At 38.7% G+C, this 23,596-nt stretch overlaps 2 protein-coding genes and 2 pseudogenes across 4 annotated transcripts; 2 read left to right on the top strand and 2 right to left on the bottom strand.

Annotated features, from left to right (window-relative positions):
- Positions 1 to 354: 354 nt before the first annotated feature.
- Positions 355 to 21,662, top strand: LOC137137456 (prostaglandin D2 receptor 2-like). Of its 3 annotated transcripts, none has more exons than XM_067523730.1 (2): positions 355 to 499; positions 20,141 to 21,662. In XM_067523730.1, the coding sequence occupies exon 2, from the start codon at positions 20,199 to 20,201 to the stop codon at positions 21,300 to 21,302; it is 1,104 nt and encodes a 367-aa protein (XP_067379831.1). In that variant the 5' UTR covers positions 355 to 499; positions 20,141 to 20,198; the 3' UTR covers positions 21,303 to 21,662. The 3 variants fall into 3 exon arrangements, with proteins under 3 accessions (XP_067379831.1, XP_067379832.1, XP_067379829.1); XM_067523731.1 differs by lacking the exon at positions 355 to 499 and adding an exon at positions 8,424 to 9,741; XM_067523728.1 differs by lacking the exon at positions 355 to 499 and adding an exon at positions 18,878 to 18,993.
- Positions 537 to 3,648, bottom strand: LOC137137458 (uncharacterized). The gene is made up of 5 exons (XM_067523733.1): positions 2,623 to 3,648; positions 1,806 to 2,507; positions 1,439 to 1,570; positions 1,311 to 1,354; positions 537 to 1,198 (listed from the first exon to the last, which is right to left on the bottom strand). Exons 1-5 carry the CDS (start codon positions 2,654 to 2,656, stop codon positions 1,073 to 1,075), a joined length of 1,038 nt encoding a protein of 345 aa, XP_067379834.1. The 5' UTR covers positions 2,657 to 3,648; the 3' UTR covers positions 537 to 1,072.
- On the bottom strand, positions 9,748 to 13,874 carry LOC137137461 (immunoglobulin gamma-1 heavy chain-like; annotated as a pseudogene).
- Positions 21,663 to 21,848: 186 nt separating the features above from the next.
- LOC137137460 (prostaglandin D2 receptor 2-like) lies at positions 21,849 to 23,522 on the top strand (annotated as a pseudogene).
- Positions 23,523 to 23,596: the final 74 nt, after the last annotated feature.

Raw genomic sequence — 23,596 nt, 5'->3', positions numbered from 1 at the left:
TTAGAATGAGAATGTTCTAAGGGGTCACATTTGATGATACTGTTTATTAATTAGTATAAGTTTTCAATGTGATACTTATAATGCTGACAAAAATAGATAAGCTTTTACAAAAGAAGCTTTACAAACAATAAAAAGTGTTATCGTCCTCACTTTTGGCACCATCTATAGAGTGAATTGTCTTTATACCAGAGTGGCTCTTTATTTTCTTTTCAGTGTGACTTTGTGCAGTTTTTCATCCAAAGGAATGTCATATTGGATTAGAATATGATTTGTGGACATGCTGTTTAATGTCCTCTTTCTCATAAAGTGGATGCGGCCAAACTTGACATTTTATTAAGATAAGTTTCTTAAAAAGCATAGCTTCCGCACTGGTGTCAGATATTTAGGGAATTGAAAACGAAACTGTTTTAAGTAAAATAAATCTGAGTCTTCCCAGGCGTTAGTGAAAGTGCCGTTGTTTGCATGAGCCAAAACATAAATCTGGATCTTTACACTAAAGGTATGTTAATCAACTCATCTTTTCTCTTTCTCCTGCAATCACTTAACTCCATTGTGTTACTGTTTGATGATTGCTTTAGGTTTGCTGCATTTAAAGCATAATACTTGTTTCCTGTTGGGCTCGGCTTGTGTGTAAGAAACTAAGGGCTAGAGACAACAGGCCAGTCTTCCTGTGTTTAAGAGATGCTAGGAACAACACATCACAAGTTTCCATTAGTGGAAACTTGTGGTGTGTTGTTCACACCAACTTCACCACGAGGTTGAAAGGTAAACGTTGAGATGGCGAGAGTTGGCTACAGTTTGAAAGGTGCAACCTTTACGCATATTAATAGGGGATTTCTGGTTGGTCTGTGTTTGTATCCAGTATCAACTGTACTGTATGCACATACATGCTAAGCCTAGTGAGTCTTTCACACTCTGAGAACAAGCCTGAACAGTGCATTGAAAAAATATTTTATTTCCATTCATCATCTTTGTACATTTAGTGATGTGCATTTGTGTTTTCTTGCAACAGTGACTAACAGGAAAAGAGCAAATTTGCTGAAGTGCTCAAATGTAAATGTGAACTTCTCCTTCACTCTTTTATGCTCCTTACTCTGGAGTATACACAATCACTGTGCACATTGTCTTTTTGAAAATGTTGTTGACTGTTTCTGTTTAGATTCAAAGCAGCATAATGAAGATTGTCTGCATCTTGGTTCTGTTAAGGACAAAATAATGATAAGAAAACATGAAGCTAGGATCAAAGTATACACATTTTAAACATATCTGTTGCCATTTTAAGAAATGGGTGAGACTTTAATTACACCTACCCCAATGTCAGTGGTTGCAGAACATGTCGGGTGTGAACCAGATCCTACAAAATCAAAAGAATGAGGGACCGAGCCACCAGTTAGTTACAGAAAGTAAAGCAGTATTTTAGTGATTGCTCAAATCTTACCTTTGCAGACAGAGCACAATGTTTTCTTCAGTTTGTACAAGACAATTGCCAGGGCAAGGAGAACGATAATAGAAACTGCCAATGCAACAATCAAGACAGTCACCAGGAAAGGTGGTACATTGGTTGATGTGCCTAACGTGCGAGAAAAAAGATGTTATATTGTTATATTAGACACAATACAACAGTGGTTAATTTAACAGCAACTTTTTCAGGTTGTAAACAATACTAACATGCAGTACCAACTATTACACAAGTTTAATTTACATTTAAATTTGGTCATTTGGTAGATGCTTTTAGCTAAAGGGACTTACAGAACAAGTGATGTACAAAGCAAGGAAAAAAGTCTACGTCAATAAGAAGACCCTACCCAAAATCTCCAGTCTCGTTCCGTTTCCAAAAACAATCTCTCCACAGCTAGCCAGAGCACAGTAGTACATCCCTGCGTCAGATGATCGGACAGATTTTATTGCGAGGTTTAAAGAGCAATTTTTGATGTGAGGCTTCTCTTTTGAGAGACTTGTACACCAATCTGCAACAGGATATATGATTGCAGTCTCAGGTGCACCATGTCTGTACAAGAAAAGGCTCTGCTCTCCGGCACATTGGTCTGTGTGTACCGTACAGCTTAAATTCACAGAATCTCCTGAACGATGTGACACCAACGCTGGCTGATCAACAATAGTTTTAAAGTTGGACAGTGACTGTTTTACATTAAGGAAAGTTCCTCGGCCAAATTCAACTGCATTGAACTCCAAGATCCCACAGTAATAAGTTGCTGAATCTGACAGGCGAAGGTCTTTGATTATGAGATGGTTGATGCCGTCTTGATTGCCCGCAAAAACTTGGAACCTTTCTTCATACCCAGGGTAGATCTTAACTTCGGTGCTGTGCTTCATCCGTGTTGATATAATGTTGGGTTTTCCTCCCAAGCCTTGCTGATACCAAGAAAGGAAGGTCACTGCCTCATTTTTACAAAAGCACTCCAAAGTAACATTCTTTCCAACTTCAGCTGTAATGATGCCTCCGGGCTGAACAATGCTCGCGGTCTGGATCACATCGGCGCCTGCGCCTGTACAGAAATGCATAAAATTAAAGTTTTTTTTTTGCACTTTGCAAACCACATCCCTCTTACTCAAAATGGTATTTATGCGTTAAAAATGTAGAATAACGTATAGAATACTCACAGAGAACCCTAAGAAAAATCCAAAGTAACATCATCTCTGAAGCTCTGCAGTCTCTGTCCTGTACAGCATGTTGTCGGATGCACACAACTCTTATAGGAGACAAAGGCTCATTGTGATTGGCTAAGCTGACTTGTTATCTGCAGTGTCAGACTAGCAATCAGTTCTTTTGGAAAATTTCAGCCTTACCAGGTTACTGGAGTTTTAACTGGGGTCGATTTAGTTTTTTAGGTTACATCTTTGTTGTAAACTGGAGGACAGGAAGCTTGACATCCTTTCTGTGCCATGAAAAGGAAATCCATTTTTGAATGGAGGCATAAACGCTGGTGCATGTCAGTGTTATTTTTTTTTTTTAACATATACTGCCCCAGTGTTGCTTTTTCTTTTTTCTTAATGAGGTGTTTCGAAATCAAACATGTGAAATATTTCATATAGAAAGATTCCCATGAGCTTCTGTTGTGCATATGCATATGTTGAGGATACATGTTGATACATGTTTTTTTTTCTCCTTTTGTTCATCCCTTAAGTTCATGCTTCAGGATCATTGGTCCGCATTTTGATTTGACACGTTTACACTGGATGCCCTTCCTGATGCAACCCTCCATAGTTTCTAAGGGTCTTGGGACCAATACTTGGCACTGGGGATGGGGATGGGCGGGTTGAGGGTTCAGTGTCTTGCCTAGGGATACTTCAACATGCAATCAGGATGAGTGGGGAACGAACCTTGGGAAAGGCAGAGCTACAGTTTTCAGAATTTTATGAACAAAATCTGCATGGGAACAAAATCTGATGCTTTTTTATACCAACAGCATCAAAAATATAAATCTCTGCTGTTTGGGTGCTTAAACCCACACAGCAAAAATGACTCTAAGAGACATCAGAGATAGTTTGAAATTTTCAATGTGATTTGAAGTACAAACATAAACTGTCTGTTCAAATTCAAAAATAAATACATGTCTCCTACTTGAAACTCCACTGCTTTGAAACCTACCCCCCCTCCTCCCACAGCAGACCTTCTCTGACATTAAAATATGTCATCAACAGTTACACCTGCTTCTGTAATACAACTGCCACATCAACTCTGCCATGAATTCTGTTCAACAATAATAACAATGTTATAATTTTTTTAATAACATGTATTATTAATTATTAATTATATATATTATATATATATTATATACATATTATTAATATCCTATTTAAAACAAATGGGGGGATAAAAACATTAGAACCACCTCTTCTCATAATGCACTTCAGTATGACTCCACCACACACTTCAACCTCAATAATAAACAGAGAGTAGAATTATCACTTTTAAGTCAGTTTCAACTTAAAAACTGAGAAACTCAGTTACCTTTACTAACATTGTAAAGGTTGAATTAATGGCAGAGCTGCTGCATTGGATTCCATTCGATTGTACCTAATGTAGTGGCCAGTGAGTGTATAATCATTTAATATTAACGGAAATGTCAACTAAATGACAACTAAACTCCATACCTGTAATCTATGTACAACAACGAGCACAGCTCTAACACATCTTTATCTTGTTGTTTTCAGTCATAGCTCTCATAAAAGACAATGATGAGTCATCCTACACAAACAATGTGGCATCACGGCACACAGAGAACAACCTGGAGTCTAATGGGCCGACTCGCGTGATTTACTACTTACTTCTTATGGTTTTTGTTTGTGTATGCGGATAGGAATAGTTTTAGACATTGCCTCCCCTATACCCCTGTATTTACCTGTCCTATAGTAAAAATACAATTAGTTTTGAACCATGACAGTACAGATAATGTCACCTGGGGGAGTTGTAGAGGAGTAGGACAACCCAGACTACACTCTCAGTACAGTATGACCAAGAAGAAGCAATATTAATATGAATCATATGCTGTAAAGTTCACCTATACCCAAATTGACAACTGTCAGGGGGGGCGGGGGGGGTTATTTGAAGTGGGTCCCTGTCAACTTGTGCTATGTGCAGTTCTCTATCATCCAACCCAATGCAATAAGGACTTTCTTGATGAATTTTCTGAGTTGTGGGCTGAAATTATGCTTAAGTATGATTGAGTCCTTATTGTTGGAGATTTTAATGCACATATTTGCTGTCCAAACAAAACAATGTCTTAGGACTTTTTAAGTCTTGTTGACTCTTTTAATTTTCTTTAGCACATTTCGAAACTCACGCAAGAACATGGTTGTACCCTTGACCTGGTTTCAACTCATGGTGTGTCTGTTCCAAACTTGAGGATTTGTTACGCAGTGTTTTCTGATCATATGCCTGTATTATTTGACATTACCCTGCTTGGTGTGTCTGTTCCACTGCTGCTCAGTTCTCTGCTTTCTTTCCTAAAAACATGGTCACTCTGGAACCTATGTGTTCTGATACAGATGAGCTTAGCTCATGGTTTAATTCCACCTGCTAAACTGCACCAGATCACTTGGCTCCTCTAAAATCCACGCAGCCTAAAGTTAATCGCAGAACTCACACTGGTAGACATGAATGCTGAAACGCTGAACGAAAGTGGAAGAAGGACAAGCTGCAGGAGTCTTACCAAGAACCTGTAAACATGCTAAAGCCAGCCCTGGATCCCTATGTGCTCTCCAATATTAGGCCCATTTCCAAAATTCCTCTTGAAAATTCTGGAGAAAATTGTATATGTCCAATATAAGGGTTTTCTAAAGGAAAACAGCATTGTTGAGGTTTTCCAGTCTGGCTTCAAATCTCTTCACAACACTGAGTCAGCACTGCTGAGGCTTTTTAATGACATCCTCTTAGCTACAGATGCTGGGGACTCTGTGGTCATGGTGCTACTTGATCTCTATGGATGGCTCTTAACTTTCTCAATTTTAATGTAAAAAAGACAGAGGTTATTGTCTTTGGTCTAAGCACCAGCAGTGGGATCCCTCTTGTAGACCTGGGCCCTTTGACGCAACTTGTTAAACCTACTGTCACAAATTTGGGCTTCTTCACTGTGTATGTTTGTACAGTTGATTGTATTTTATTCGTTTTGTACTTTTTATTTTATTTCTACATATTTTTTGGCTTTACTGCTCTAATGGTCAGTCTTTTCAGTTTATTTAAAGTGCTTTATAAATAAAGTTGGCTTTGGCTTCAATGTGAATAAGATGCCTGAGATTGTGGTCAACATACAGTAGTCAGTCTCACATCCCCCACAACTCATCACTGTAAAAGTGGTGGAGTCTTTCAAGTTCCTGCGAACTATGATAGTTGTACTACTGACATTGAAAAATGAGACTGAGGTTATTTGGATTAAACTTGCAGAACACTGATATGATTTCTGTATACGTATGTGCATTCATATTCAATTGTCTTAGAGCAAATATATTTGTTGAAGTGGAAAAAAAAGGTCAGGTTATTTTTAGTGTTTTTTGTGTCCTTCTTAATACAACTTACTTTTGCAGGTATAATAACACTGTTGCATCATGTCTCAAGCCGAAGCAGGCTACTGCATGTGACTCAAACACGTCTTTTGATCTCTGTGGTTTTGTACTTACATTCTTGTTGATGAAAAACACCGTGGTAAAAGCTGTATGGCTGTTGACACATTAGAGTTGGGGCTTTACTGACCAACCAACTACTTACTTACTTACACATACTTCCTGAGTCGTGGAAAGTCACAGCAGGATGGCTTAATGTTGAATGTTTCTCAAACACGTCAAAGCTAAAATGCCAAACTTTGAATTATTGTGAGTCATGCCATATGGTGAATATTAATAAAGGGCAGTGAGTAAAATCCTCTACTTATTATGGTTAACAGAAAGAGTTCTTAAAGAGACACAAACACAATAACAACACTTGCAAATGGAGACACATTATTGAGTCTTGCATTCTGTGCGTAATGGCTAAAGCATGTATCATCTTCTTAAGACCTGCTTTGTACTGTTACACTTTCAGTTTCCTTTAGGGCTTTATGTGATTTATCATTTTTCACAAAAACACTTACAGTAAGTGGAGAACTCTCTGCTGAGGGACAGTACAAGGTCTTACTTTCTTTATTCATAACCAACCAAAAATATGGCGCACATTTCTTCATATTTCATGATATGAAATATTCCCGGTGTATTCGACTGCTGCAAGTAACTCATCTTTTTCCCTTTCTTACAAGACAGGGAATTTACAGAGCCTTGTTTCACAGGAAGGTTAGAATTCTAGTACTGTGTTTCAACCTTTGGCAAAAATTGGAAGCTGTCATGTTGTGAAATGATAACTCATAAGCAAATACATTTTAAAGGGCTGCATGTGACTGGTTACCATAGAATGATCAACTTTATCACACATTTTATTATTGTACATCGAAAAGTTTAAACAATCCAATACATGCTATTGCATCCAATTCGTGGAATATTTAGTTTCTGCTATTAAGAATCTCCATTTCCAGAAAGGGAAATTGGGACCTTTTCCCCAAAAGGCAACAAGACCAAAAATCTCTGATTTAGGTTGCTTGAACCTTTAATTTAGAGTTTGATTCCTTCAACACTCCAACTAAATTAAGACAGACACACGTTTACCACTTTGTTCCATCAACCTTCACTTTTAATTACACTTTTTACCATTTGAGAATTGAGGATACTAGCACACACACACACACACACACACACACACACACACACACACACACACACACACACACACACACACACACACACACTGTCTATGAAGCACATGCAGATATTCACTTCCTGGCAAAAGACGCTGCCTTGATGGCAGCATGTGTACAGCTCAGTGTATTTTCACATATCGCTACTATAAGAATGTGTCCATGCTCTGTCTTACATTTTTTGAGTGTGTTGCTGACATGAACCTGTAAATTTCCTTATAATTGTTAAAATACTCTTAAGTTGGTCAGTGAAGACGCTGAAATCTTTTATTTATATTTTTCTGTATTTATCTGTATGATCTTATCTCATTCTAATCAAGTCCAGTCTTCATATTAATAAAGTGTAGTTTGGTATTAAATGAGGCAAAATATATGATAGGTAGTAGCGAATGTGTGGAACATCTGATCTTTTGTTTCCTGTAGTCAGTTTGTTTCTCATAACTGTTGAAAATAGGCCAAAAACATTGTAAGGAAACTAACTCAGCACCATGTCGCTATATTTCTTTCCTACTCTGCCTTTGGCATTATAAAGTACATTTAGGTCACCAAGGGGTGAACACTGACCTAAATGTGCTGGTGCCCTTAGCGGCTCGTGTTGCAACAGAAACATAAAAGCACCTTTTAGCTAGAATTTAGAATTAGATGTGGTTACAAAGAAGAAAGTCAAAGCCATGCACCAAACAACATTGTCATAAACTAGTCCTCGTCCTTCCTATGATGTGACAGCTTTAGGTCAGCTGATCTAGTCATGCATATGTCCATTTATCAGCTCCTCTTGTGTTTAGAAGCATGATTCTGTGTTTTGGTTTTCAATTTGTTTGTAGGCATGGGTGTAAAAATATATTTGTGATCGAAAGAAGATAAGAGTTATTGTGAAGCGACAGGAACAAACAGCAGCAGAAACACAACCACATGCACATCCTGTGGGGAGAGCGGCGGAGCAAAAACATTTACACTCGATATGTGCGAGCTTGACCAGAGCGGGAACTCAGAAGTGCTATTTTTTCTCCGTCCTTATTAGTCACTCAGCTGCGTAACTTAAAAATGATCTAAAAACTGAAAGAGAGGAAACAGCAAAACTTTACTCTATACCCCCCCCCCCCACACACACACACACACACACACCCAACCCCCCCCCACACCCCCACCCCCGCCAAAAAAAAAAGTCAGATTTGATTAAGAAATGTTGCGGCTTCTTAGAAGAAAACTTCAATCAGTCAACTGGAACAAACACAGATAAAGATTAAAATAAATTAAAGACAATGGTGTTCAGAGTCACATGAAACACTCCTCTCATTATATCGACTGCATATTGGGGCTTGAACAAAGGGGCGAAAGAAGCTTTTTATGTCAGTTGACTGCAGTAATACCACTGTGTGAGTGGGCGGCCGTGGTGTGCTATGCACAAGCAGGACACACCGCACAAGTGTCTTTATCTTTGAAATCTTCAGACACACTTCTTCATCCTGTCTCTGTGGTGTTCTCTCTTTACATAGCTTATCTTTACAATCTTAGCTATGTAGTGGTCACAGGTACTTGTGAATGTTTGTCAGCTAAACAACCAAATGTGTAAAAGCATCACATCATGACATGAGGCCTGTGTGAGATCTGCTGAAGTGATCTGCTGCTCCCTGTTGATCGAGAGTTTAACTGCAAACTCTAAAGGCTATAGACTGGATTTAAAGGCGAGTTAACACATGAAGCACAGTTTACTCTACGTAAGGAACTAACTAATATTTTTCACACACTGATAAGCATCAGTGTGTGAAAAATGTTGGAAAGTCATTGTAATAATTTCATCAGCTATACATTCTGGGAAATATAAAGAGGAAGTGTGGAGTTGTGAAAGCTGCCTCTGCTGTTTTGAAACTCTTCTGTGACCACCTGACTTTATCGAAATATGATAGATAAAGCTTTTTGTCTTTGTTCTAAAACTAGAAATACAGTTGCAACAACTCGAGAACTGCTCTTAATGGGGTGTTGAAGACTCATTAAATAGTATGAGAGCAGGGGAAAGATATTTGAGGCCTCCAGAGAGAAGAATTTTAAAATTTCTGCTTGATTAGTAAGTTGTGCAATTTGATGATGACTATAGCTGAAGGCAGAAGCAGAGCATTGCAGAGCAGGGAGAGGATGGGCTGGGTGGAGCATAGTGGATTGAAGTTGCATATTGTAGCTTCACTTGTCGGACTACTCCTCTAGGAGAGTCAGACACAGTACAACGAGAAAAATTAATTAATGGTAAATGGTCTGCACTTATATAGCGCTTTTCTACCAATCGGCACTCAAAGCGCTTTACACTGCTTCTTATTCACCCATTCACACTCACAATCACACACACACATACACCGGTGGGGGAGCTGCTTTGCAGCTGGCCAACACTCACCGGGAGCAACTAAGTTGGGGTTCAGTGTCTTGCTGCAGGACACTTTGACATGTGACCGGAGGAGCCGGGGATTGAACCAACAACTGTGAGATTGGTGGACAACCGCGCAGGAAGGTAGGTTAGGAATCTTTAGGTTAGGATGAAAAGATTCCCATCTGTACAGTGGATCGTACTCCTCTGAAAACTAAGCCTCAGGCTGGGTGGAGCATAGTTTGAACTACATGGTACAAGTAATCGATTCCTGCGTTATCTGAGACAGTGAACACAACAAGGATTCAGGACATTTACTCTCATATTCTTTGGCTTGATTTCCAAATTTTGTATTGTGCAGCTAGTGTTAGGCCACGAAGAAGACACGTTGAGATTGTTTCAGGCTTTTCTGTAATTTACTTGTTGTCATGTTCCAAAACTCAAATTGGACTGCAGATGATAACTAGCTTTGTAGTTAAACATTTGAGGCTTTTTAGGTCTGTCCATTGTCCCTGACAAATGAATCAATGAATATAAGTATGAGCTGAACATTCGGCAAAGAAATTCAACAAAACGTAAATGTTGTGTCTGTGCTGTGTGCCAGGGTTTGCAGAGGCACCCAGAGATTTCCCACATACAAACCTTTCACAGACCCCAAGACCACAATGTACCCAGTCACATCCACCCACACTCATATTATATCCATGGGTCACCTTCTCTGGCAAGTCAGGAGCCCATATGAACACTGAGGCAGGGTTTGCGTACTGGATTCCATTACTGGCCCCCCTTACTTATACTGTGAGGACTTTAGGAAGCCGCCTCAGTGTCTATGTGATCAGTTTGAACAGAAGGAATGATTGCTGGAGTGAGGCCTCTTTAGATGTTCATTTGAGCAACTGAATGTTGTTTTAAAGACAGATTTGAGAAAAAAAGCTGTAGAAACCACCGCATTTTGAAGGAAATTGTTTGCATATAAGTGCTTTCATAATAAATTCTCTTGTGTAGAGAGGAACATAATAATAGAAAAGACATTAAAACTTGAATTGCCAGGGTGGCAGGTTTGGTTTGAGAACAAAGTCAAAATTACTTTATGTCTGACAGTCTGATTCCAGAGTACACTGTCCCCTCCTCTATGCTCCTTTGTCTCCTGCTATTTCCTTGCCTCTTCTTAAAGTCCAGAGCTACATACTGCAGAGCATCACTCTCCTCATTCTGTAGGAAATATGAAAGCTAAATTATAGAAGGTATCTGCATACAATGGAATAAAAGTAGCTAAAAAAAACAAACTTTTTTTGAGCTAACCTGACTGTCAGAGGTTTCTAGGGTGTTTGAGTGGGGATGCAACCCTTCAAAAAGATCAAAACAAAAAGAAAGATTCTACATTCATTTCTAGTGATCTGTGTTAGGCTGAACACTATCAGACAGGAACACATTGACTTCCTGTCTCATTAATACGGTGCAGTTGTACCTTCAGGGTAAAGATATTTTCTTCTGGTTTGTTTGTAGATGATACAGATGAGGATGATGTTTAAGGTAACAGAAAGAAGTAGAGCCGCCACTGAACAGTGCTTCAAGAGACAGGAAGTGTGATACTGCTTCGCTGTGAATAGAAGAAACTTATGACACTCAGACGTTCACATTTCCTAACGAGCTGGACAATCTCTAAATGTAAATTACAATGATTTGCAAATCATTTCACATTTTTAAATACTACAAACAGCATATCAGTTCCACTGTGGCGACCCCAGAAGGGAAAAGCTGAAAGCCCTTCATATTTTTTCAGTAAAGGTAACTGTCATATTTACCACTTATGCATCAGCTTCTTATTTACCAACCCTCTGTAAGCGTTTTGGAAACTAAAGAAGTCAACTGCCTTAGTTTTGAAAGCAAAAGTTTTTCCCAACCTTTGCTTGTTTTAGGACTAAAGCTACTCAACAGCTACTAAGACGGTTCCTCTCCTCTTTAGCACGGAGGACCACAGCCTTCAGTATTTCCCCCAAAATAATCTTTCACATTTTGATAAGTCAGACCAAAAAACTATTTTTTAACCTCAGTCCATTTTTAATGAGCTCAGGCTCAACGAAAGGCAGTAATTCTGGATCCTGTCGGCTGGTTTTTGCATTGTTTTACCTTGCTTTTTCTACTGAAAGTAGAGACGAACAGTGTTTTTAGAGGCAATTCTGAGCCTGTGTTGGGATTTTCACCACTGAATCATGTGTGATTTTAATGACATGCTGCCTAAAGGTAGATAACAAACGTTCAGTAATGGTTTCTGGGCTTATTTCTTGTGTACAGGGACTTTTTCTTTTAATTATATATACTTACTATACAGTAGATAATAAGATACCCACATTGTTTGCATTTTTTTTTTTTTGTCCATGTTTACATCTGGAAGACTTCTCTGCTATGCTGTATTACCCCATTACATGTGAGATGTTCTACCAGGTCTTTTTTTTTTAGCATTAGACAACTTTTATTGCTGCAGTTCCAGCATATATATTTTTTAAAATCAATCATCCATCCATCTGTTATCTGTAATCGCTTATCTTATTCAGCTCCTGAGGGGCTTGAGCCTGTTCCAGCTGTCATCGAGCAAGAGACGGGTTACAGCATGGACAGTTCTCCTGTCTATCGCAGGGTCAACACAGAGAGACAAAGACAGACAACCATTCACACTCACATACACACCTACGGGCAATTTTGGGTTTGGGCACCCGGAGGAAACCCACTCAAGCACGGGGAGAACGTGCAAACTCCACAAAGAAAGGCCACGGCCGGCGGGGGCGCGAAACCACAATCATTTTTAAAAACAATCACATTTCTAAAATTATTTGCAGATCATTGTATCCACTTTTTTATATTTTACAGAGCGTCCCAGATTTTTGCATTTCTACATCTTATACAAACATATTTTTTTATGGATATTTTTTTTATGATATGCAAATACACACTCACAAATTCAACAATGTAGGGATGCAGCTAAAAAGATTTGTGGTGCTCACCCCCAACATCCAGCCTTGTTCCTTCTCCAAACAGTATTTGTCCACATGAAGCCACAGCACAATAGTACGTCCCAGCATCTGACAGGCTGACTTTCCTCTTCGATAAACTGTACAAACAGCTCTGACCCTAACTCTGAGCTTGTTACACACTGCGTGCTGCTGTGCGTGTGGATGTACATGATTCCCAGGTGGGAGTTTCCTGTGACCTTTTTGAACCAATAAACACTGTGGTCACTGTCACTTGATCCAGTATGCACCATGCAGTTAAGGGTCACTGAGCCTCCTGGCTGCACAGAATCTGATGCTGGCTGCTGGAGGAAAGACCTGCAACTAGACTCTGGAAAGCAGAGAAATAAAGTTCCATGAAGTGGAAGCTGAGACAAAATGAAAAAAGGAATAAAAATGTTTTATAAATTGTAAAAAAGTGTAAAGTCATATACAAATTACCTTTTAAAACCAAAAATGTCCCCTTATCAAAAGTAGTCACTGTATCACTGATCTGTCCACAGTAGTACATGGCTGAATCCGAACCCTGGAGGTTAAAAATGTTGAGATGATAATATCTGTCTCCAGTATAGACTGAAAATCGTTTGTTGTTTATGAACTGGTTGTGGAAGGTGTTGGAATTGGGTGATTGTTGGTTGAAAGAGGATATTATTTGAGGCTGCTCCCCTGCAACCTGCTTGTACCAGCACAGATATTTGGATTCAGAGGCATAGAAACAAGGTAAAGTCACATTGTCTCCGGGTTTGGCATAGAGCAGTGCACCATCTGAAACATAAAGATACTGTGAATTAATTAATCGAATGAATTGAAATTGCCTTTGAACCAAGATTTAAGCTGCAAATAATTCTTAGCCTAAAAAACTGTAACTTACAGGCTCTGAAGAGAGGAATCATCAGCACATAAAACATGTACATCTTTCAGTCTCCAGTGTTGTGACACTGCCAGTGTGATGCGGTGAGAGTAAAGAGGTTGTAGACAGAAGCTACTTTTTCAAAGGAAAACCGTCACAACCCAGATTACGCAGATTTGTGGGTGTCAGTACTCAAACAGGAGGAAGTGAGCAGCTCTGATTTGACATTTTAAGGTAGCTGATTTGAAACATCTCATCTTAGATTAAAATGGAAACATTTTCTTGCATCCAAACAACACATTTCTCCAGGAAACCAACAGCTGAGAGGATTTTTCACTAAATTGCAGCCTTTGTTTTTCTACAACATCCTATTCTGTTTCTTGTTGTCAATGTGTTTTCAGAAGTTTACAGTGCACCAAGCAAGATCCTTTGTGCACACAACGGATGCTGTAAATGACAGCTCTCCTTTGTTTGAGCATTACACTGATTGACCTGATGGGGGCGCCAACTACATAATTTTAAATGGCTTCAGTCACAGTGGCTAACAGTCAGTCCCAGTCTGGCTGTGTGTGTGTGTGTGTGTGTGTGTGTGTGTGTGTGTGGTAGAAACATATTTTAAAGAACTAAAAGTTTTAGCAAACCATTTTGGTGGTTTTATCAAGGTCAGCAGAGGTGAGTAACGTGAGTAAACAGAGAATCAGAGAGCTGCAAATACTCAAAGACTATATTTGCTTTAACTGCCCTGGTGTTACCAAATGAAAAGCATATGTTTTATCTGCTCAGAAGAAAAGACATGGAAGAGTTGATAACACCGTTTTCAACATTTATGTAGACACACAGTAGAAATAGTACTGACTAGTTGAAGCCAATGAACTGATAACTGAGTAAAAATAAATTTTTAGTCACCTTCATCTGCAAAGTCACATAGACTTAATTTCTGTACCTATCGAATATTATCTTTTATCTCTGTAAAATAAAAGTCCTGATAATGCCCACAAGTTGGTAAAGGGAGGGGGCAGGTTTAGTGCATGGTCTCCCAGAGAGACCACAATTTGCTATTAATTAAAATCAGAGACATGGTTTGCATAACATACACATAACATACAGATGGCATTTATAGTAGTAAGAAATTTGACAAAATCACTATGGTTAACACATACAGATGTTCACTGCAAACAAAGTTGCATCATCCTTTTGTACTTATGCTTGTTTGATGGGGGTTTCAATAAACTCCATTTGTAAGCTTTTTACTCGCTGAGTTTTACTCGCTGGTCACTCACTGGTTCACTCACTTTTTTAGTGGCACCAGGAAACCTGTAAGCAGCATAGTAGGTGTTATTACTATTGTTTCTTTTTTAAGTGTCTCAAGAGCTGCTAACCTCATTTCATTGTTTGTACTACTATGTGGGTGAAGCAATGACAACAAAGATGTTGATCTTGATCTTGAAGTGTTGCATGTGTGTTGCAAGTGATTTCAGGGAAAGCTCATAAAATCTGCAACAAACAACTAATTAGACAAATTGGAGCTTTTTTTTGTAAAATGTTTGGCGTTCTAAGCATGTTCATTAGTATTTGGTGTGCTTTGTATTTTGTCACATGAAGGGACTTGTAAACCACAAGAGTCACACTCTGCTCGGTCTTCATTTCCGGAAATGCACAATATAACATATAACTAATAACAGTCAAACCTGAAGTTAACAAACATAAGCCATTGAATTATTTTTCTTTGAGCTATTACTCATATATGTTGTGTACTATAAGCAGACTCATCATCAGGACAGATCAACTCTTTATTTGTCAAGCAACTGTATTTGTAGAAAAATGAAAAACAACAAAGTAATTCACAAGAAGTAAACAAAACTCACTGAAAATTCAGTAGGTTAATGTGTCTAACAAAACACAGCTGTATTCTTCACCTCGTACGCTCTCAGCATATAAGAGACGTAATTGTACCTGTACATCGGTTTGTCACTGGGCCTGCACCTTCAGGAAGGCCGCATTTGTACCCCTCCCATTTTATTTGTACCTCTGTGTACTCATTAATCAGCACCTTGCCACTTGAAGGCATATATGTCATTTCTTTTCATTGAACTAAGTCAATGATAACTGCACTATTACCTCTACAATTGTAATAGCACATTTTCATATCCACAAATCTACTGATAATTACAGTGTCTCCTGAAATTGTACCTTGACTATATAAATGGTACATTTATGTACCTTTTACTGCTTGGAAACATATATGTACCTTTTGGGCCTCACATGGCAACACACACTGTAGTTACCTTGAGGTCCAATAATGAGCCCTAGGGGGTATATTAGTGTAGATTGTGCCTTAGGAGACAGAAATATTCTCCTACTTTTCCCCTAGTTCTGAAAGTATGGTGAAACAAAATGATCAGATGGTGCTTTTAAGATAACCATCATTCACACAACTAAACTTGGTAAACTAATATCCTCTGTGATGGGTGCTGACACATTAATCTTCTCTCTGAGCATCAAGATTTGATGTTAGCTTCAGTTGCACATTCAGTATGAAACAATCCTGCTTAAAAGAAAACAACAATAACTGTTATTTTCAAACCTACCTACATGTAGCCCTCTCAACCTCCTACTTACTTACTTACTCATGCTCTAGTATGTCACCTGACTTTCTCATTTGATGTTCTCATAATTATTACAGCCACTAGAGCTCACCTAACCAAAACATCGTCATAATTTTGTTTTAGGTGATAACTTTTGGATCAGTTTTTTTTTATGATGCAGCGCTGTCGAAATATCAGTGGTTGATGAGGTAAAGTCTCACGATGTGTTTTAACGAAGATATTAAGTTGTATTCAAAGAGCCCCAGTCACAGCGGAGAGTCGTTACTTCTTTTTTGTTAGTTTAGTTCTAGATGTGGTATGTTTGCCTTGCCTACTCTGAGCATTGTGTACAAATGTAAAGTACATGATCCACACTTCACACAAACACACCCAAATGCAAAAAGCAGTGTGAGAAAACAAACCAGAAGTAAATGCTTGTCTCTCTATATTTTGCTCAACCATAACATAGGCAATATTTCTGACTATGTCCCATGAATTTAAAAGGTTTTTAAAAGGTAATTTATACATATCATAAATATATATATAATAAATGTGGTAACATCATTTGTATTATGCCATCACACAATAGGAAGAGTAAGTGTATCATTAAACGGTGTTATAATTAGACAGAACTGATTAGTTCTTACCAACAGTGAACTGCCAGAAAAGGTTTGGAAATCGTGATCAGACCGGCAGGTGTCGATGTAACATTGAAACACAACACAGTCAGGTTGCTCAGAGATAATACTTCTCACACACTTACTGTACAACCTCCCAGGGGATACAAAGACAAATGCAGTATAAATCCACATTGCTTAGTATTTGTACCAATAGTGGTGTTTGGCTGTGTCTTGTTTCAGCTACACTGGTTCTGATGTTGTGCAACTTCTGCTTTGCTTGCTTTTCTTTTTTCGCAGTTACAACCATCACCATGCCAATGTGCAAACAGACTGTGTTTTTTCCTGTGTCATATTAAACAGCTAAGAAGTACACAATGTATTATTTATTTAAAACTTTAACATGTTTAGATTTAGAGAAAATTGAGAAATGCATTGATACCTGCAGCTAATAGCATAGAGTTTGGCATAGAATGAAATAGAATACAAATTCAAGATGCTAATTGGAAATAAATGTAAAAAGTAGCCATGTTAGCTAAGTAGAGGGCAAATTCATTGAAGGGTTTTAACTGAGGACTGTAATAAATCTAAGGATGTAAAGTTTAAGATCCTTTAAAATCCCAGTAGATCTGGTCCCAAACCTTCCTTTCAATAAGTCCTGCAGAGAAGGGAGTGGACATTCCTCTACTCTATTACGCTCCACAAAACAGATCACAGAGCAAATAGTGAAGTGCCAGAGCTTTGATGCCAACAATATGTTTAAAAAAGTTGGCCCAGGTGCATTTTTACCACTGTGCTGTATCATCTTCACGTTAAAAAATAACGTTTTTAGGAGACCAAATGCTAAAATCTAAATTTTGACTTGATTCTTCCTTGATATGGGATTTGGAGCCTCCTTTGTTGTGGTTTGCGTTTTGGCAATGTTGCTAAAATTAGCAAGCTCTTTGCTGATAATGATATTATCTTGATGGCAGCATATGTTTCCCCAAAACCTTTATACTTGGTTCGGCATTAATGGTGACATCAGAGATGTACATTTTACCCGTGTTGTGTGCACTGAGGCACACCAATAATATCATGGATACTGGCTTTTAAACTGCGCACTAATAGCAGGTCAAACGATCGCAGGGCGGTTGGTAGAGCAGTCTCCACCAATCCCAGCAGTTGTTCGATCCATGACTCCTCCGGTCACATGTGATCATGTCCTTGAGCAAAATACTGAACCCCAACTTAGTGGCTCCCGGTGAGCGTTGGCCAGTTGCACAGCAGCTCTGCCATCGTTTCTTTACATGGTAGAGTTTTAACTTACATTTGTGGATGCAGAAACATATGTTCCTAGGAACAAATCCCATTCTACCTTTGAAAATTCTGGGAACCACAAGTAGGCCTGCATTCTGAGATCGAAGTGGTCTACTGGGATGATATGGTGCTATGAGGTCTTCTATATATGATGGAGCCTGACCGTTCAGAGCTTTATATGTAAGAAGCAGGGTTTTAAATTCTATTCTAGATTTTATGGGAAGCCAATGGAGAGAAGCTAGTGAAGGTGAAGTAGGATCTCTCTTGCTAGTTCCAGTCAGCACTCTTGCTGCAGCATTTTGGATTAATTGCAGGCTCTTTAAAGAGTTACTGGGGCATCCTGAAAGTAGGGAATTACAGTAGTCCAACCTAGAGGTAACAAATGCATGGACTAGTTTTTCGATATCACTTTGACACAGGATGCTCCTACTTTCGGCAATGTTCTGTTTTAGAGATTTGTTTTATATGTGAGGTAAAGGACAAATCCTGGTCAAAAATAACTCCAAGGTTCCTTGCAGTAGTACTTATGCCATCTAGAGTAACAATATGGTAGGATAGAATATTTTGGATATTTTTTATATTTTGGATATTTTGGATATTTTGGATATTGTGGATATTGTGGATATTTTGGATATTGTGGATAGCATACTGCATTCTATTTTTATTTACATTGACCCCAGTGTCCAAACTTGTTCGTATTGTATTGTATTTTACAAAAACAAACAAAACAGTAGACAGAATAGAAATAAAAGTACTTTGAAATTGCAATTGAGTTTGAAAATAAAACAGTAGATCAAACAAACTTTATTTATAGACTCACATTATGCTGGTTTGACACTATGGGCTCTACTTCATCCTCTGCGTATGCTCTTTTTTTCTTTTCACACTTACTTCCTATACTCTATTCTAATACGCCCCTGAAGATACTTCTGGGTGCTACATATGCTATATAGTACCATAACATGACAGAAACCCTATCAGACCTTCCAAAGACCTACAAACAAGCAAGAGATTTGTTTATGCAAGAGCACCAGGGGGTGAGAGACCATTTAATCTTCAGTTTCACTTAATGTGTCAGAGGATGGATGTGTAATTTACAACTTTTAAATTCATTTGCATATAAAATGTGGGAAACGTTGCTCTTGAAAACATGTTTTTGTTCACACATTAGGCTTTAAGACGAAACGCCAGACTTAATTTTTAAGCTTCGTTTGTCACTTTGCTTTTGAAGAGTTTGCAACACTAGCAGTGTAAAAACCACAAATGAATGGTGTCGACGATTTTTACAGCTGGGTAGAAAATTGTCACATTTAAAAATTTATACTTTTTGAGGATCGAGTCTAAATCACTATCCCTGGGTTGCTGTCGTAATCTTTTAAATAGTGCTTCATTGGTAACTACTTTAAACGCTTAAATCCATCTGCCACATGTTTACTGTTCAACATCCAGATTGTAACTCAGCATTTACATGATTGAATTCATAACTATATGTAAAATCATAACCTTTACAGATGTTTTAAAACAGGGAGATTTTGTGACAGAGTAACAGTTACACAGATGACCTTGAAAAGAAAGCCAAAGAGGATGTGGGACATGTCTAAGATAATAGTGCTAAATAAAGAGTAGCAGCAGAAAGGCAGCAAACAGAACTTTACATTTGTCAGATTAAAGTGCTCAGAAACAAACTTCAGACTTAGAAATATTAACCAATGCATTTCTTTACTATAATAGTAGAAAATAAAAACAATAATTTTCTGGTGATTTGAGTTCAATTTTATGGCAGCAATGTGGTTATACCCTCGTTTTCAGTTTGCGTAACCCCTACTCACATCTTATAAACCATCTTGAATTAGTAATTTCCAATGTATTACAAACAATTAAACCAAAAGGACTGAAAAAACAACACACCCATGATTCTCACATCATGATTATACTTCTTGATAAGGTGTACCTTGTGATAATGTGTAAATGTTTGCTGTCTTAAAAGATGCTATTGCATAATTACCATAATCACAGTCTGAGTATTTAGAGCGCATATCTGCCATGTGATGAGCAACATTATCTGTATCAGCTCTAAATAATTTTCTTTCTCTATCTTGTTCCACTTTTAGTTTAACTGTTGCTGCTTCAAAAGGGATGTTGTTACTGGAGCTTGTGTTTTTAATTTTCTAATCTCTGTTGCAGATCTCAGCAGTGTGAAGCAAAAGCCAAAGTTGAAGCATCGAGACATTTCCCCTTGAAGATGGTGTACTGTCCTACCAGCTACAATATCACCTTTAGCCCGTCAAACCACACAGTCGGGATGAGCTCTATGAAAGTTTTTACCATTTTCCTCCATGGCCTGTTTTCATCCATTGGCATCTTGGAAAACCTCCTCATCGTTGCAGTGGTGGGCTTCCGTGTTCGCCGCTCTATCATCAGCATCTGGATCCTGAACCTCGCATCTTCTGACCTGTTGGCCACTGCTTTCTTGCCCTTTTTCACCATCTACATGGCAAACGGTGACACCTGGATATTTGGTGCGACCTTCTGCCGCATGTATTCCTCCGTCTTCTTTCTCAACATGTTTGTCAGTGCCTTCCTGCTGGCTGCCATCTCTATGGACCGCTGCCTGGTGGTGGTGAAGCCTGTTTGGGCACAAAACTATAGGAACATCCAACTAGTGAGCAGGATTTGTGTGGTGATTTGGGGGATGGCTGTTGTTTGCACAATCCCTTTCTACATGTTTCGTGATGCCATTCCATTACCCACTGGACGAGTTCTGTGTTACTACAATTATGCCCGATACCTTCCTAGTGAGCCATATAACCTGGGAAGTGTATGCACGCATCGTAAACAAGCCTTGGTTTTCATTAAGCTTTTTCTGGCCTTCCTAATCCCTCTACTAATCATCATCCTTAGCTATGCTGTCGTAAATGCTAACTTAGCACGCAGAGGCTGCAGACGCCCTTTTCGTTTTGTTAGGCTTGTCATAGCCGTAGTGGTGACCTTTATACTCTGCTGGGCTCCGTACCACTTCTTCATTGTCCTGGAGGTGATGGCTCCTAATGACCATCACGTTCAGGGATTTGTCATCAAGGCCCTCCCAGTTGCAGCATCCATTGGCTTCTTTAATAGTGTGCTTAACCCCATTCTGTATGTGTTTAGCTGCGCCGACCTCTGTAAAAAGATTAGATTATCTCTGGGTGCTGTGATGGAGAGCGTTCTAGCTGAAGATCTGGCAGAGCTGTCTCGGCGTCGTAGCACTGTTCGCAGCTCTGTTAGCAACTCTGAGGTTATGTTGAAGCAGAGGAAATCCCTGAAAACAGAGGACACGCAGGTTGAAAGTCTTGCTAATTCAACATAAATTTGTTGATAGTCGCCAAACAACCAGCCAACATCAACTGCGCATGCAACCAGCCTAAAGTGTGGAAGATTTATGTATAATTGGATGCATTTTATGCAATAGCTTTGTATATGTTGAAAGTTTTACCATATTTTTGTTCTTGTTTCCTCTTTAGTAAAAAAAAAAACAATTGTGAGCTGTAAGTAAGAAAAGGTGTTAGCTGACTCAGGACATTTTGTAGACACAGCTCACTCATACAGTGCGTGCATTCTACTTGTCACAAAAAACATGTTCTTCATTATCAATTGTGCATCTGTTTCACTGTCTGTTGTTTAATTCATATTCATGTACTGGTGTATGACTCGAAAAGACTACTTTGTAATCATCAATAAAAACAAAAAGTATGACACTTCTCTTGTCATTGTAGAACCCCACTGGTGCTGGTGAGAAAAAAATACGTGCTTGTTTTTTTAAATTACCTGCAGCAAACACATAATAGAACAGGAAATTTTTATCCTTTCAAATATTATGACAATAATAGTATTTTTCCTTGTCAGACTCTTTGAACGCAGATCTAAACTAATTTCAGGTCGTATTTTAGATGGTTGTCTTACTCTTTGAAGCCAAAAATGAGTATTGTTGGTCAGCAAAAAAGTGCATTTTTGAAATTATATATAAATGAATATTTTAATCATAACGTGTAGAATACATGGAAATCAATGATCAAAGTTAGTGTTGATTCAGTACCTACTCCTGCACCCTCAGCGCAGTCTCTTATGTGGTCTTTGAGCAATTCTAGTTCAAAATACTGTGGCTGTCCTGCCACTTACAATATCACCATCAGCCCATCAAACCAATCTGCAAGGATGAGTTTTTTTTTAAGTTTTTATCGTTTTTCTTTATGGCTTTGTTTGCATCAACTGGCATCACTGCAACCTTCCTCATGCTCTTAGTGGTCGGCGTCCATGTTTGTCACTCTATTGTCAGCACTTGTACATTGGACCCAACCTTATGCTTCATTAATTCCTTCATCTTCTTTTTCAACATGTGTGTCAGTGTCTTCTTGCTGGCCACCATCTCCGTGGACCATAACTATAGGAACATCGGTAGAGTGAGCAGGATATTTGAGGTGAGTTGGGGCCTGGCTGTTGAGTGCATCATCCCCTTGTATGTGTTTTGTGACGCCATTCTATTACCCACCAGAGGGATTCTGTGCTTCCACAATTATGACAGATTCGTACGTAGGTAGCCATATAACCTGGGATGTAAATGTAAGCATTGTAAAGAAGCCTTGGTGTTCATGAAACTCTTTTAGCCTTCCAAATCCTGCTACTAACCATCATCCTTAGCTTTGCTCTCGTAAATGCTAGCTTAGCACGCAGAGGCTGCAGACGCCCTTTTCTTTTTGTTCGGCTTGTCATAGCCATAGTGGTGACCTTTATACTCTGCCATCATGTTAAGGGTTTTGTCATCAAGGCCCTCCCCGTTGCAGCATCTATTGTCTTCTTTAATAGTGTGCTTAACCCCATTCTGTATGAGTTTAACTGCCCCGACCTGTGTAACAAGATTAGATTCTCTCCAGGTGCCGTGATGGAGAGTGTCCTAGCTGAAGATCTGACAGAGCTGTCTCGGCATCATAGCGCCGTTCGCAGCTCTGTCACCAACTCTGAGATTGGGTTGAAGCAGAGGAAATCCCTTCTGACTTTGTTGAACGTCTTGCGAATTCTGTTCAGTACTGAATAAAAGTGTAACATAAATTTGCTGATAGTCACCAAACAACCAGCCAACATCAACTGCACATGCAACCAGCCTAAAGTGTGGAAAATTTGTGTATAGTTTAATGCATTTTATGCACTTAGCTTTGTATATGTTGATTTTGAACTGGCACCTCATTTGCTTCTACCGCACTTTGAATTTGCTGTCCTTACTGTTTATTGTTAATCCATTATCTGTTATTGCTTTTCCTCTTTACGGTCCTAATATCTTGCTCTTTATTAGCCAATAACCTAAAGCAAAAACACACAAAGACCAAAACTTTGAAAATTGGTAACATTTCCATGAAGGTTTGAGGAATAACTATACTTAGACTAGGGTGTTATTATAGTATATTAACTTTGGAAATGAATGACAACCGCTGGAACAGAACAAAAACAACTATTCACATTGTTTTGTATAATTGTTCAGATACTTGAACGATGTACATATTTTGTTGAGAGTTTTACCATACTTTTTCTTCTTGTTTCCTCTTTTGAAAGGAAAACAGTTGTGAGCTGTTAGTAACAAAAGGTGTGAGACGACACTGCACATTTTGTAGA

The sequence above is a fragment of the Channa argus genome, chromosome 12 (genome assembly GCF_033026475.1).
Source record: "Channa argus isolate prfri chromosome 12, Channa argus male v1.0, whole genome shotgun sequence".
Taxonomy (NCBI): domain Eukaryota; kingdom Metazoa; phylum Chordata; class Actinopteri; order Anabantiformes; family Channidae; genus Channa; species Channa argus.
This window is presented reverse-complemented; position numbering and strand designations above follow the sequence as displayed.

What these genes read in the sequence shown, in the direction of transcription:
- LOC137137458 (XM_067523733.1), bottom strand. Translation starts at nt 2,656, where the DNA reads ATGATGTTACTTTGGATTTTTCTTAGGGTTCTCT. An exon ending in ATTGTGCTCTGTCTGCAAAG is followed by an intron (nt 1,355 to 1,438) that starts GTAAGATTTGAG and finishes TTGATTTTGTAG; the next exon opens with GATCTGGTTCACACCCGACA. An exon ending in CTGCAACCACTGACATTGGG is followed by an intron (nt 1,199 to 1,310) that starts GTAGGTGTAATT and finishes TGTCCTTAACAG; the next exon opens with AACCAAGATGCAGACAATCT.
- LOC137137456 (XM_067523730.1), top strand. Translation starts at nt 20,199, where the DNA reads ATGGTGTACTGTCCTACCAGCTACAATATCACCTTTAGCCCGTCAAAC.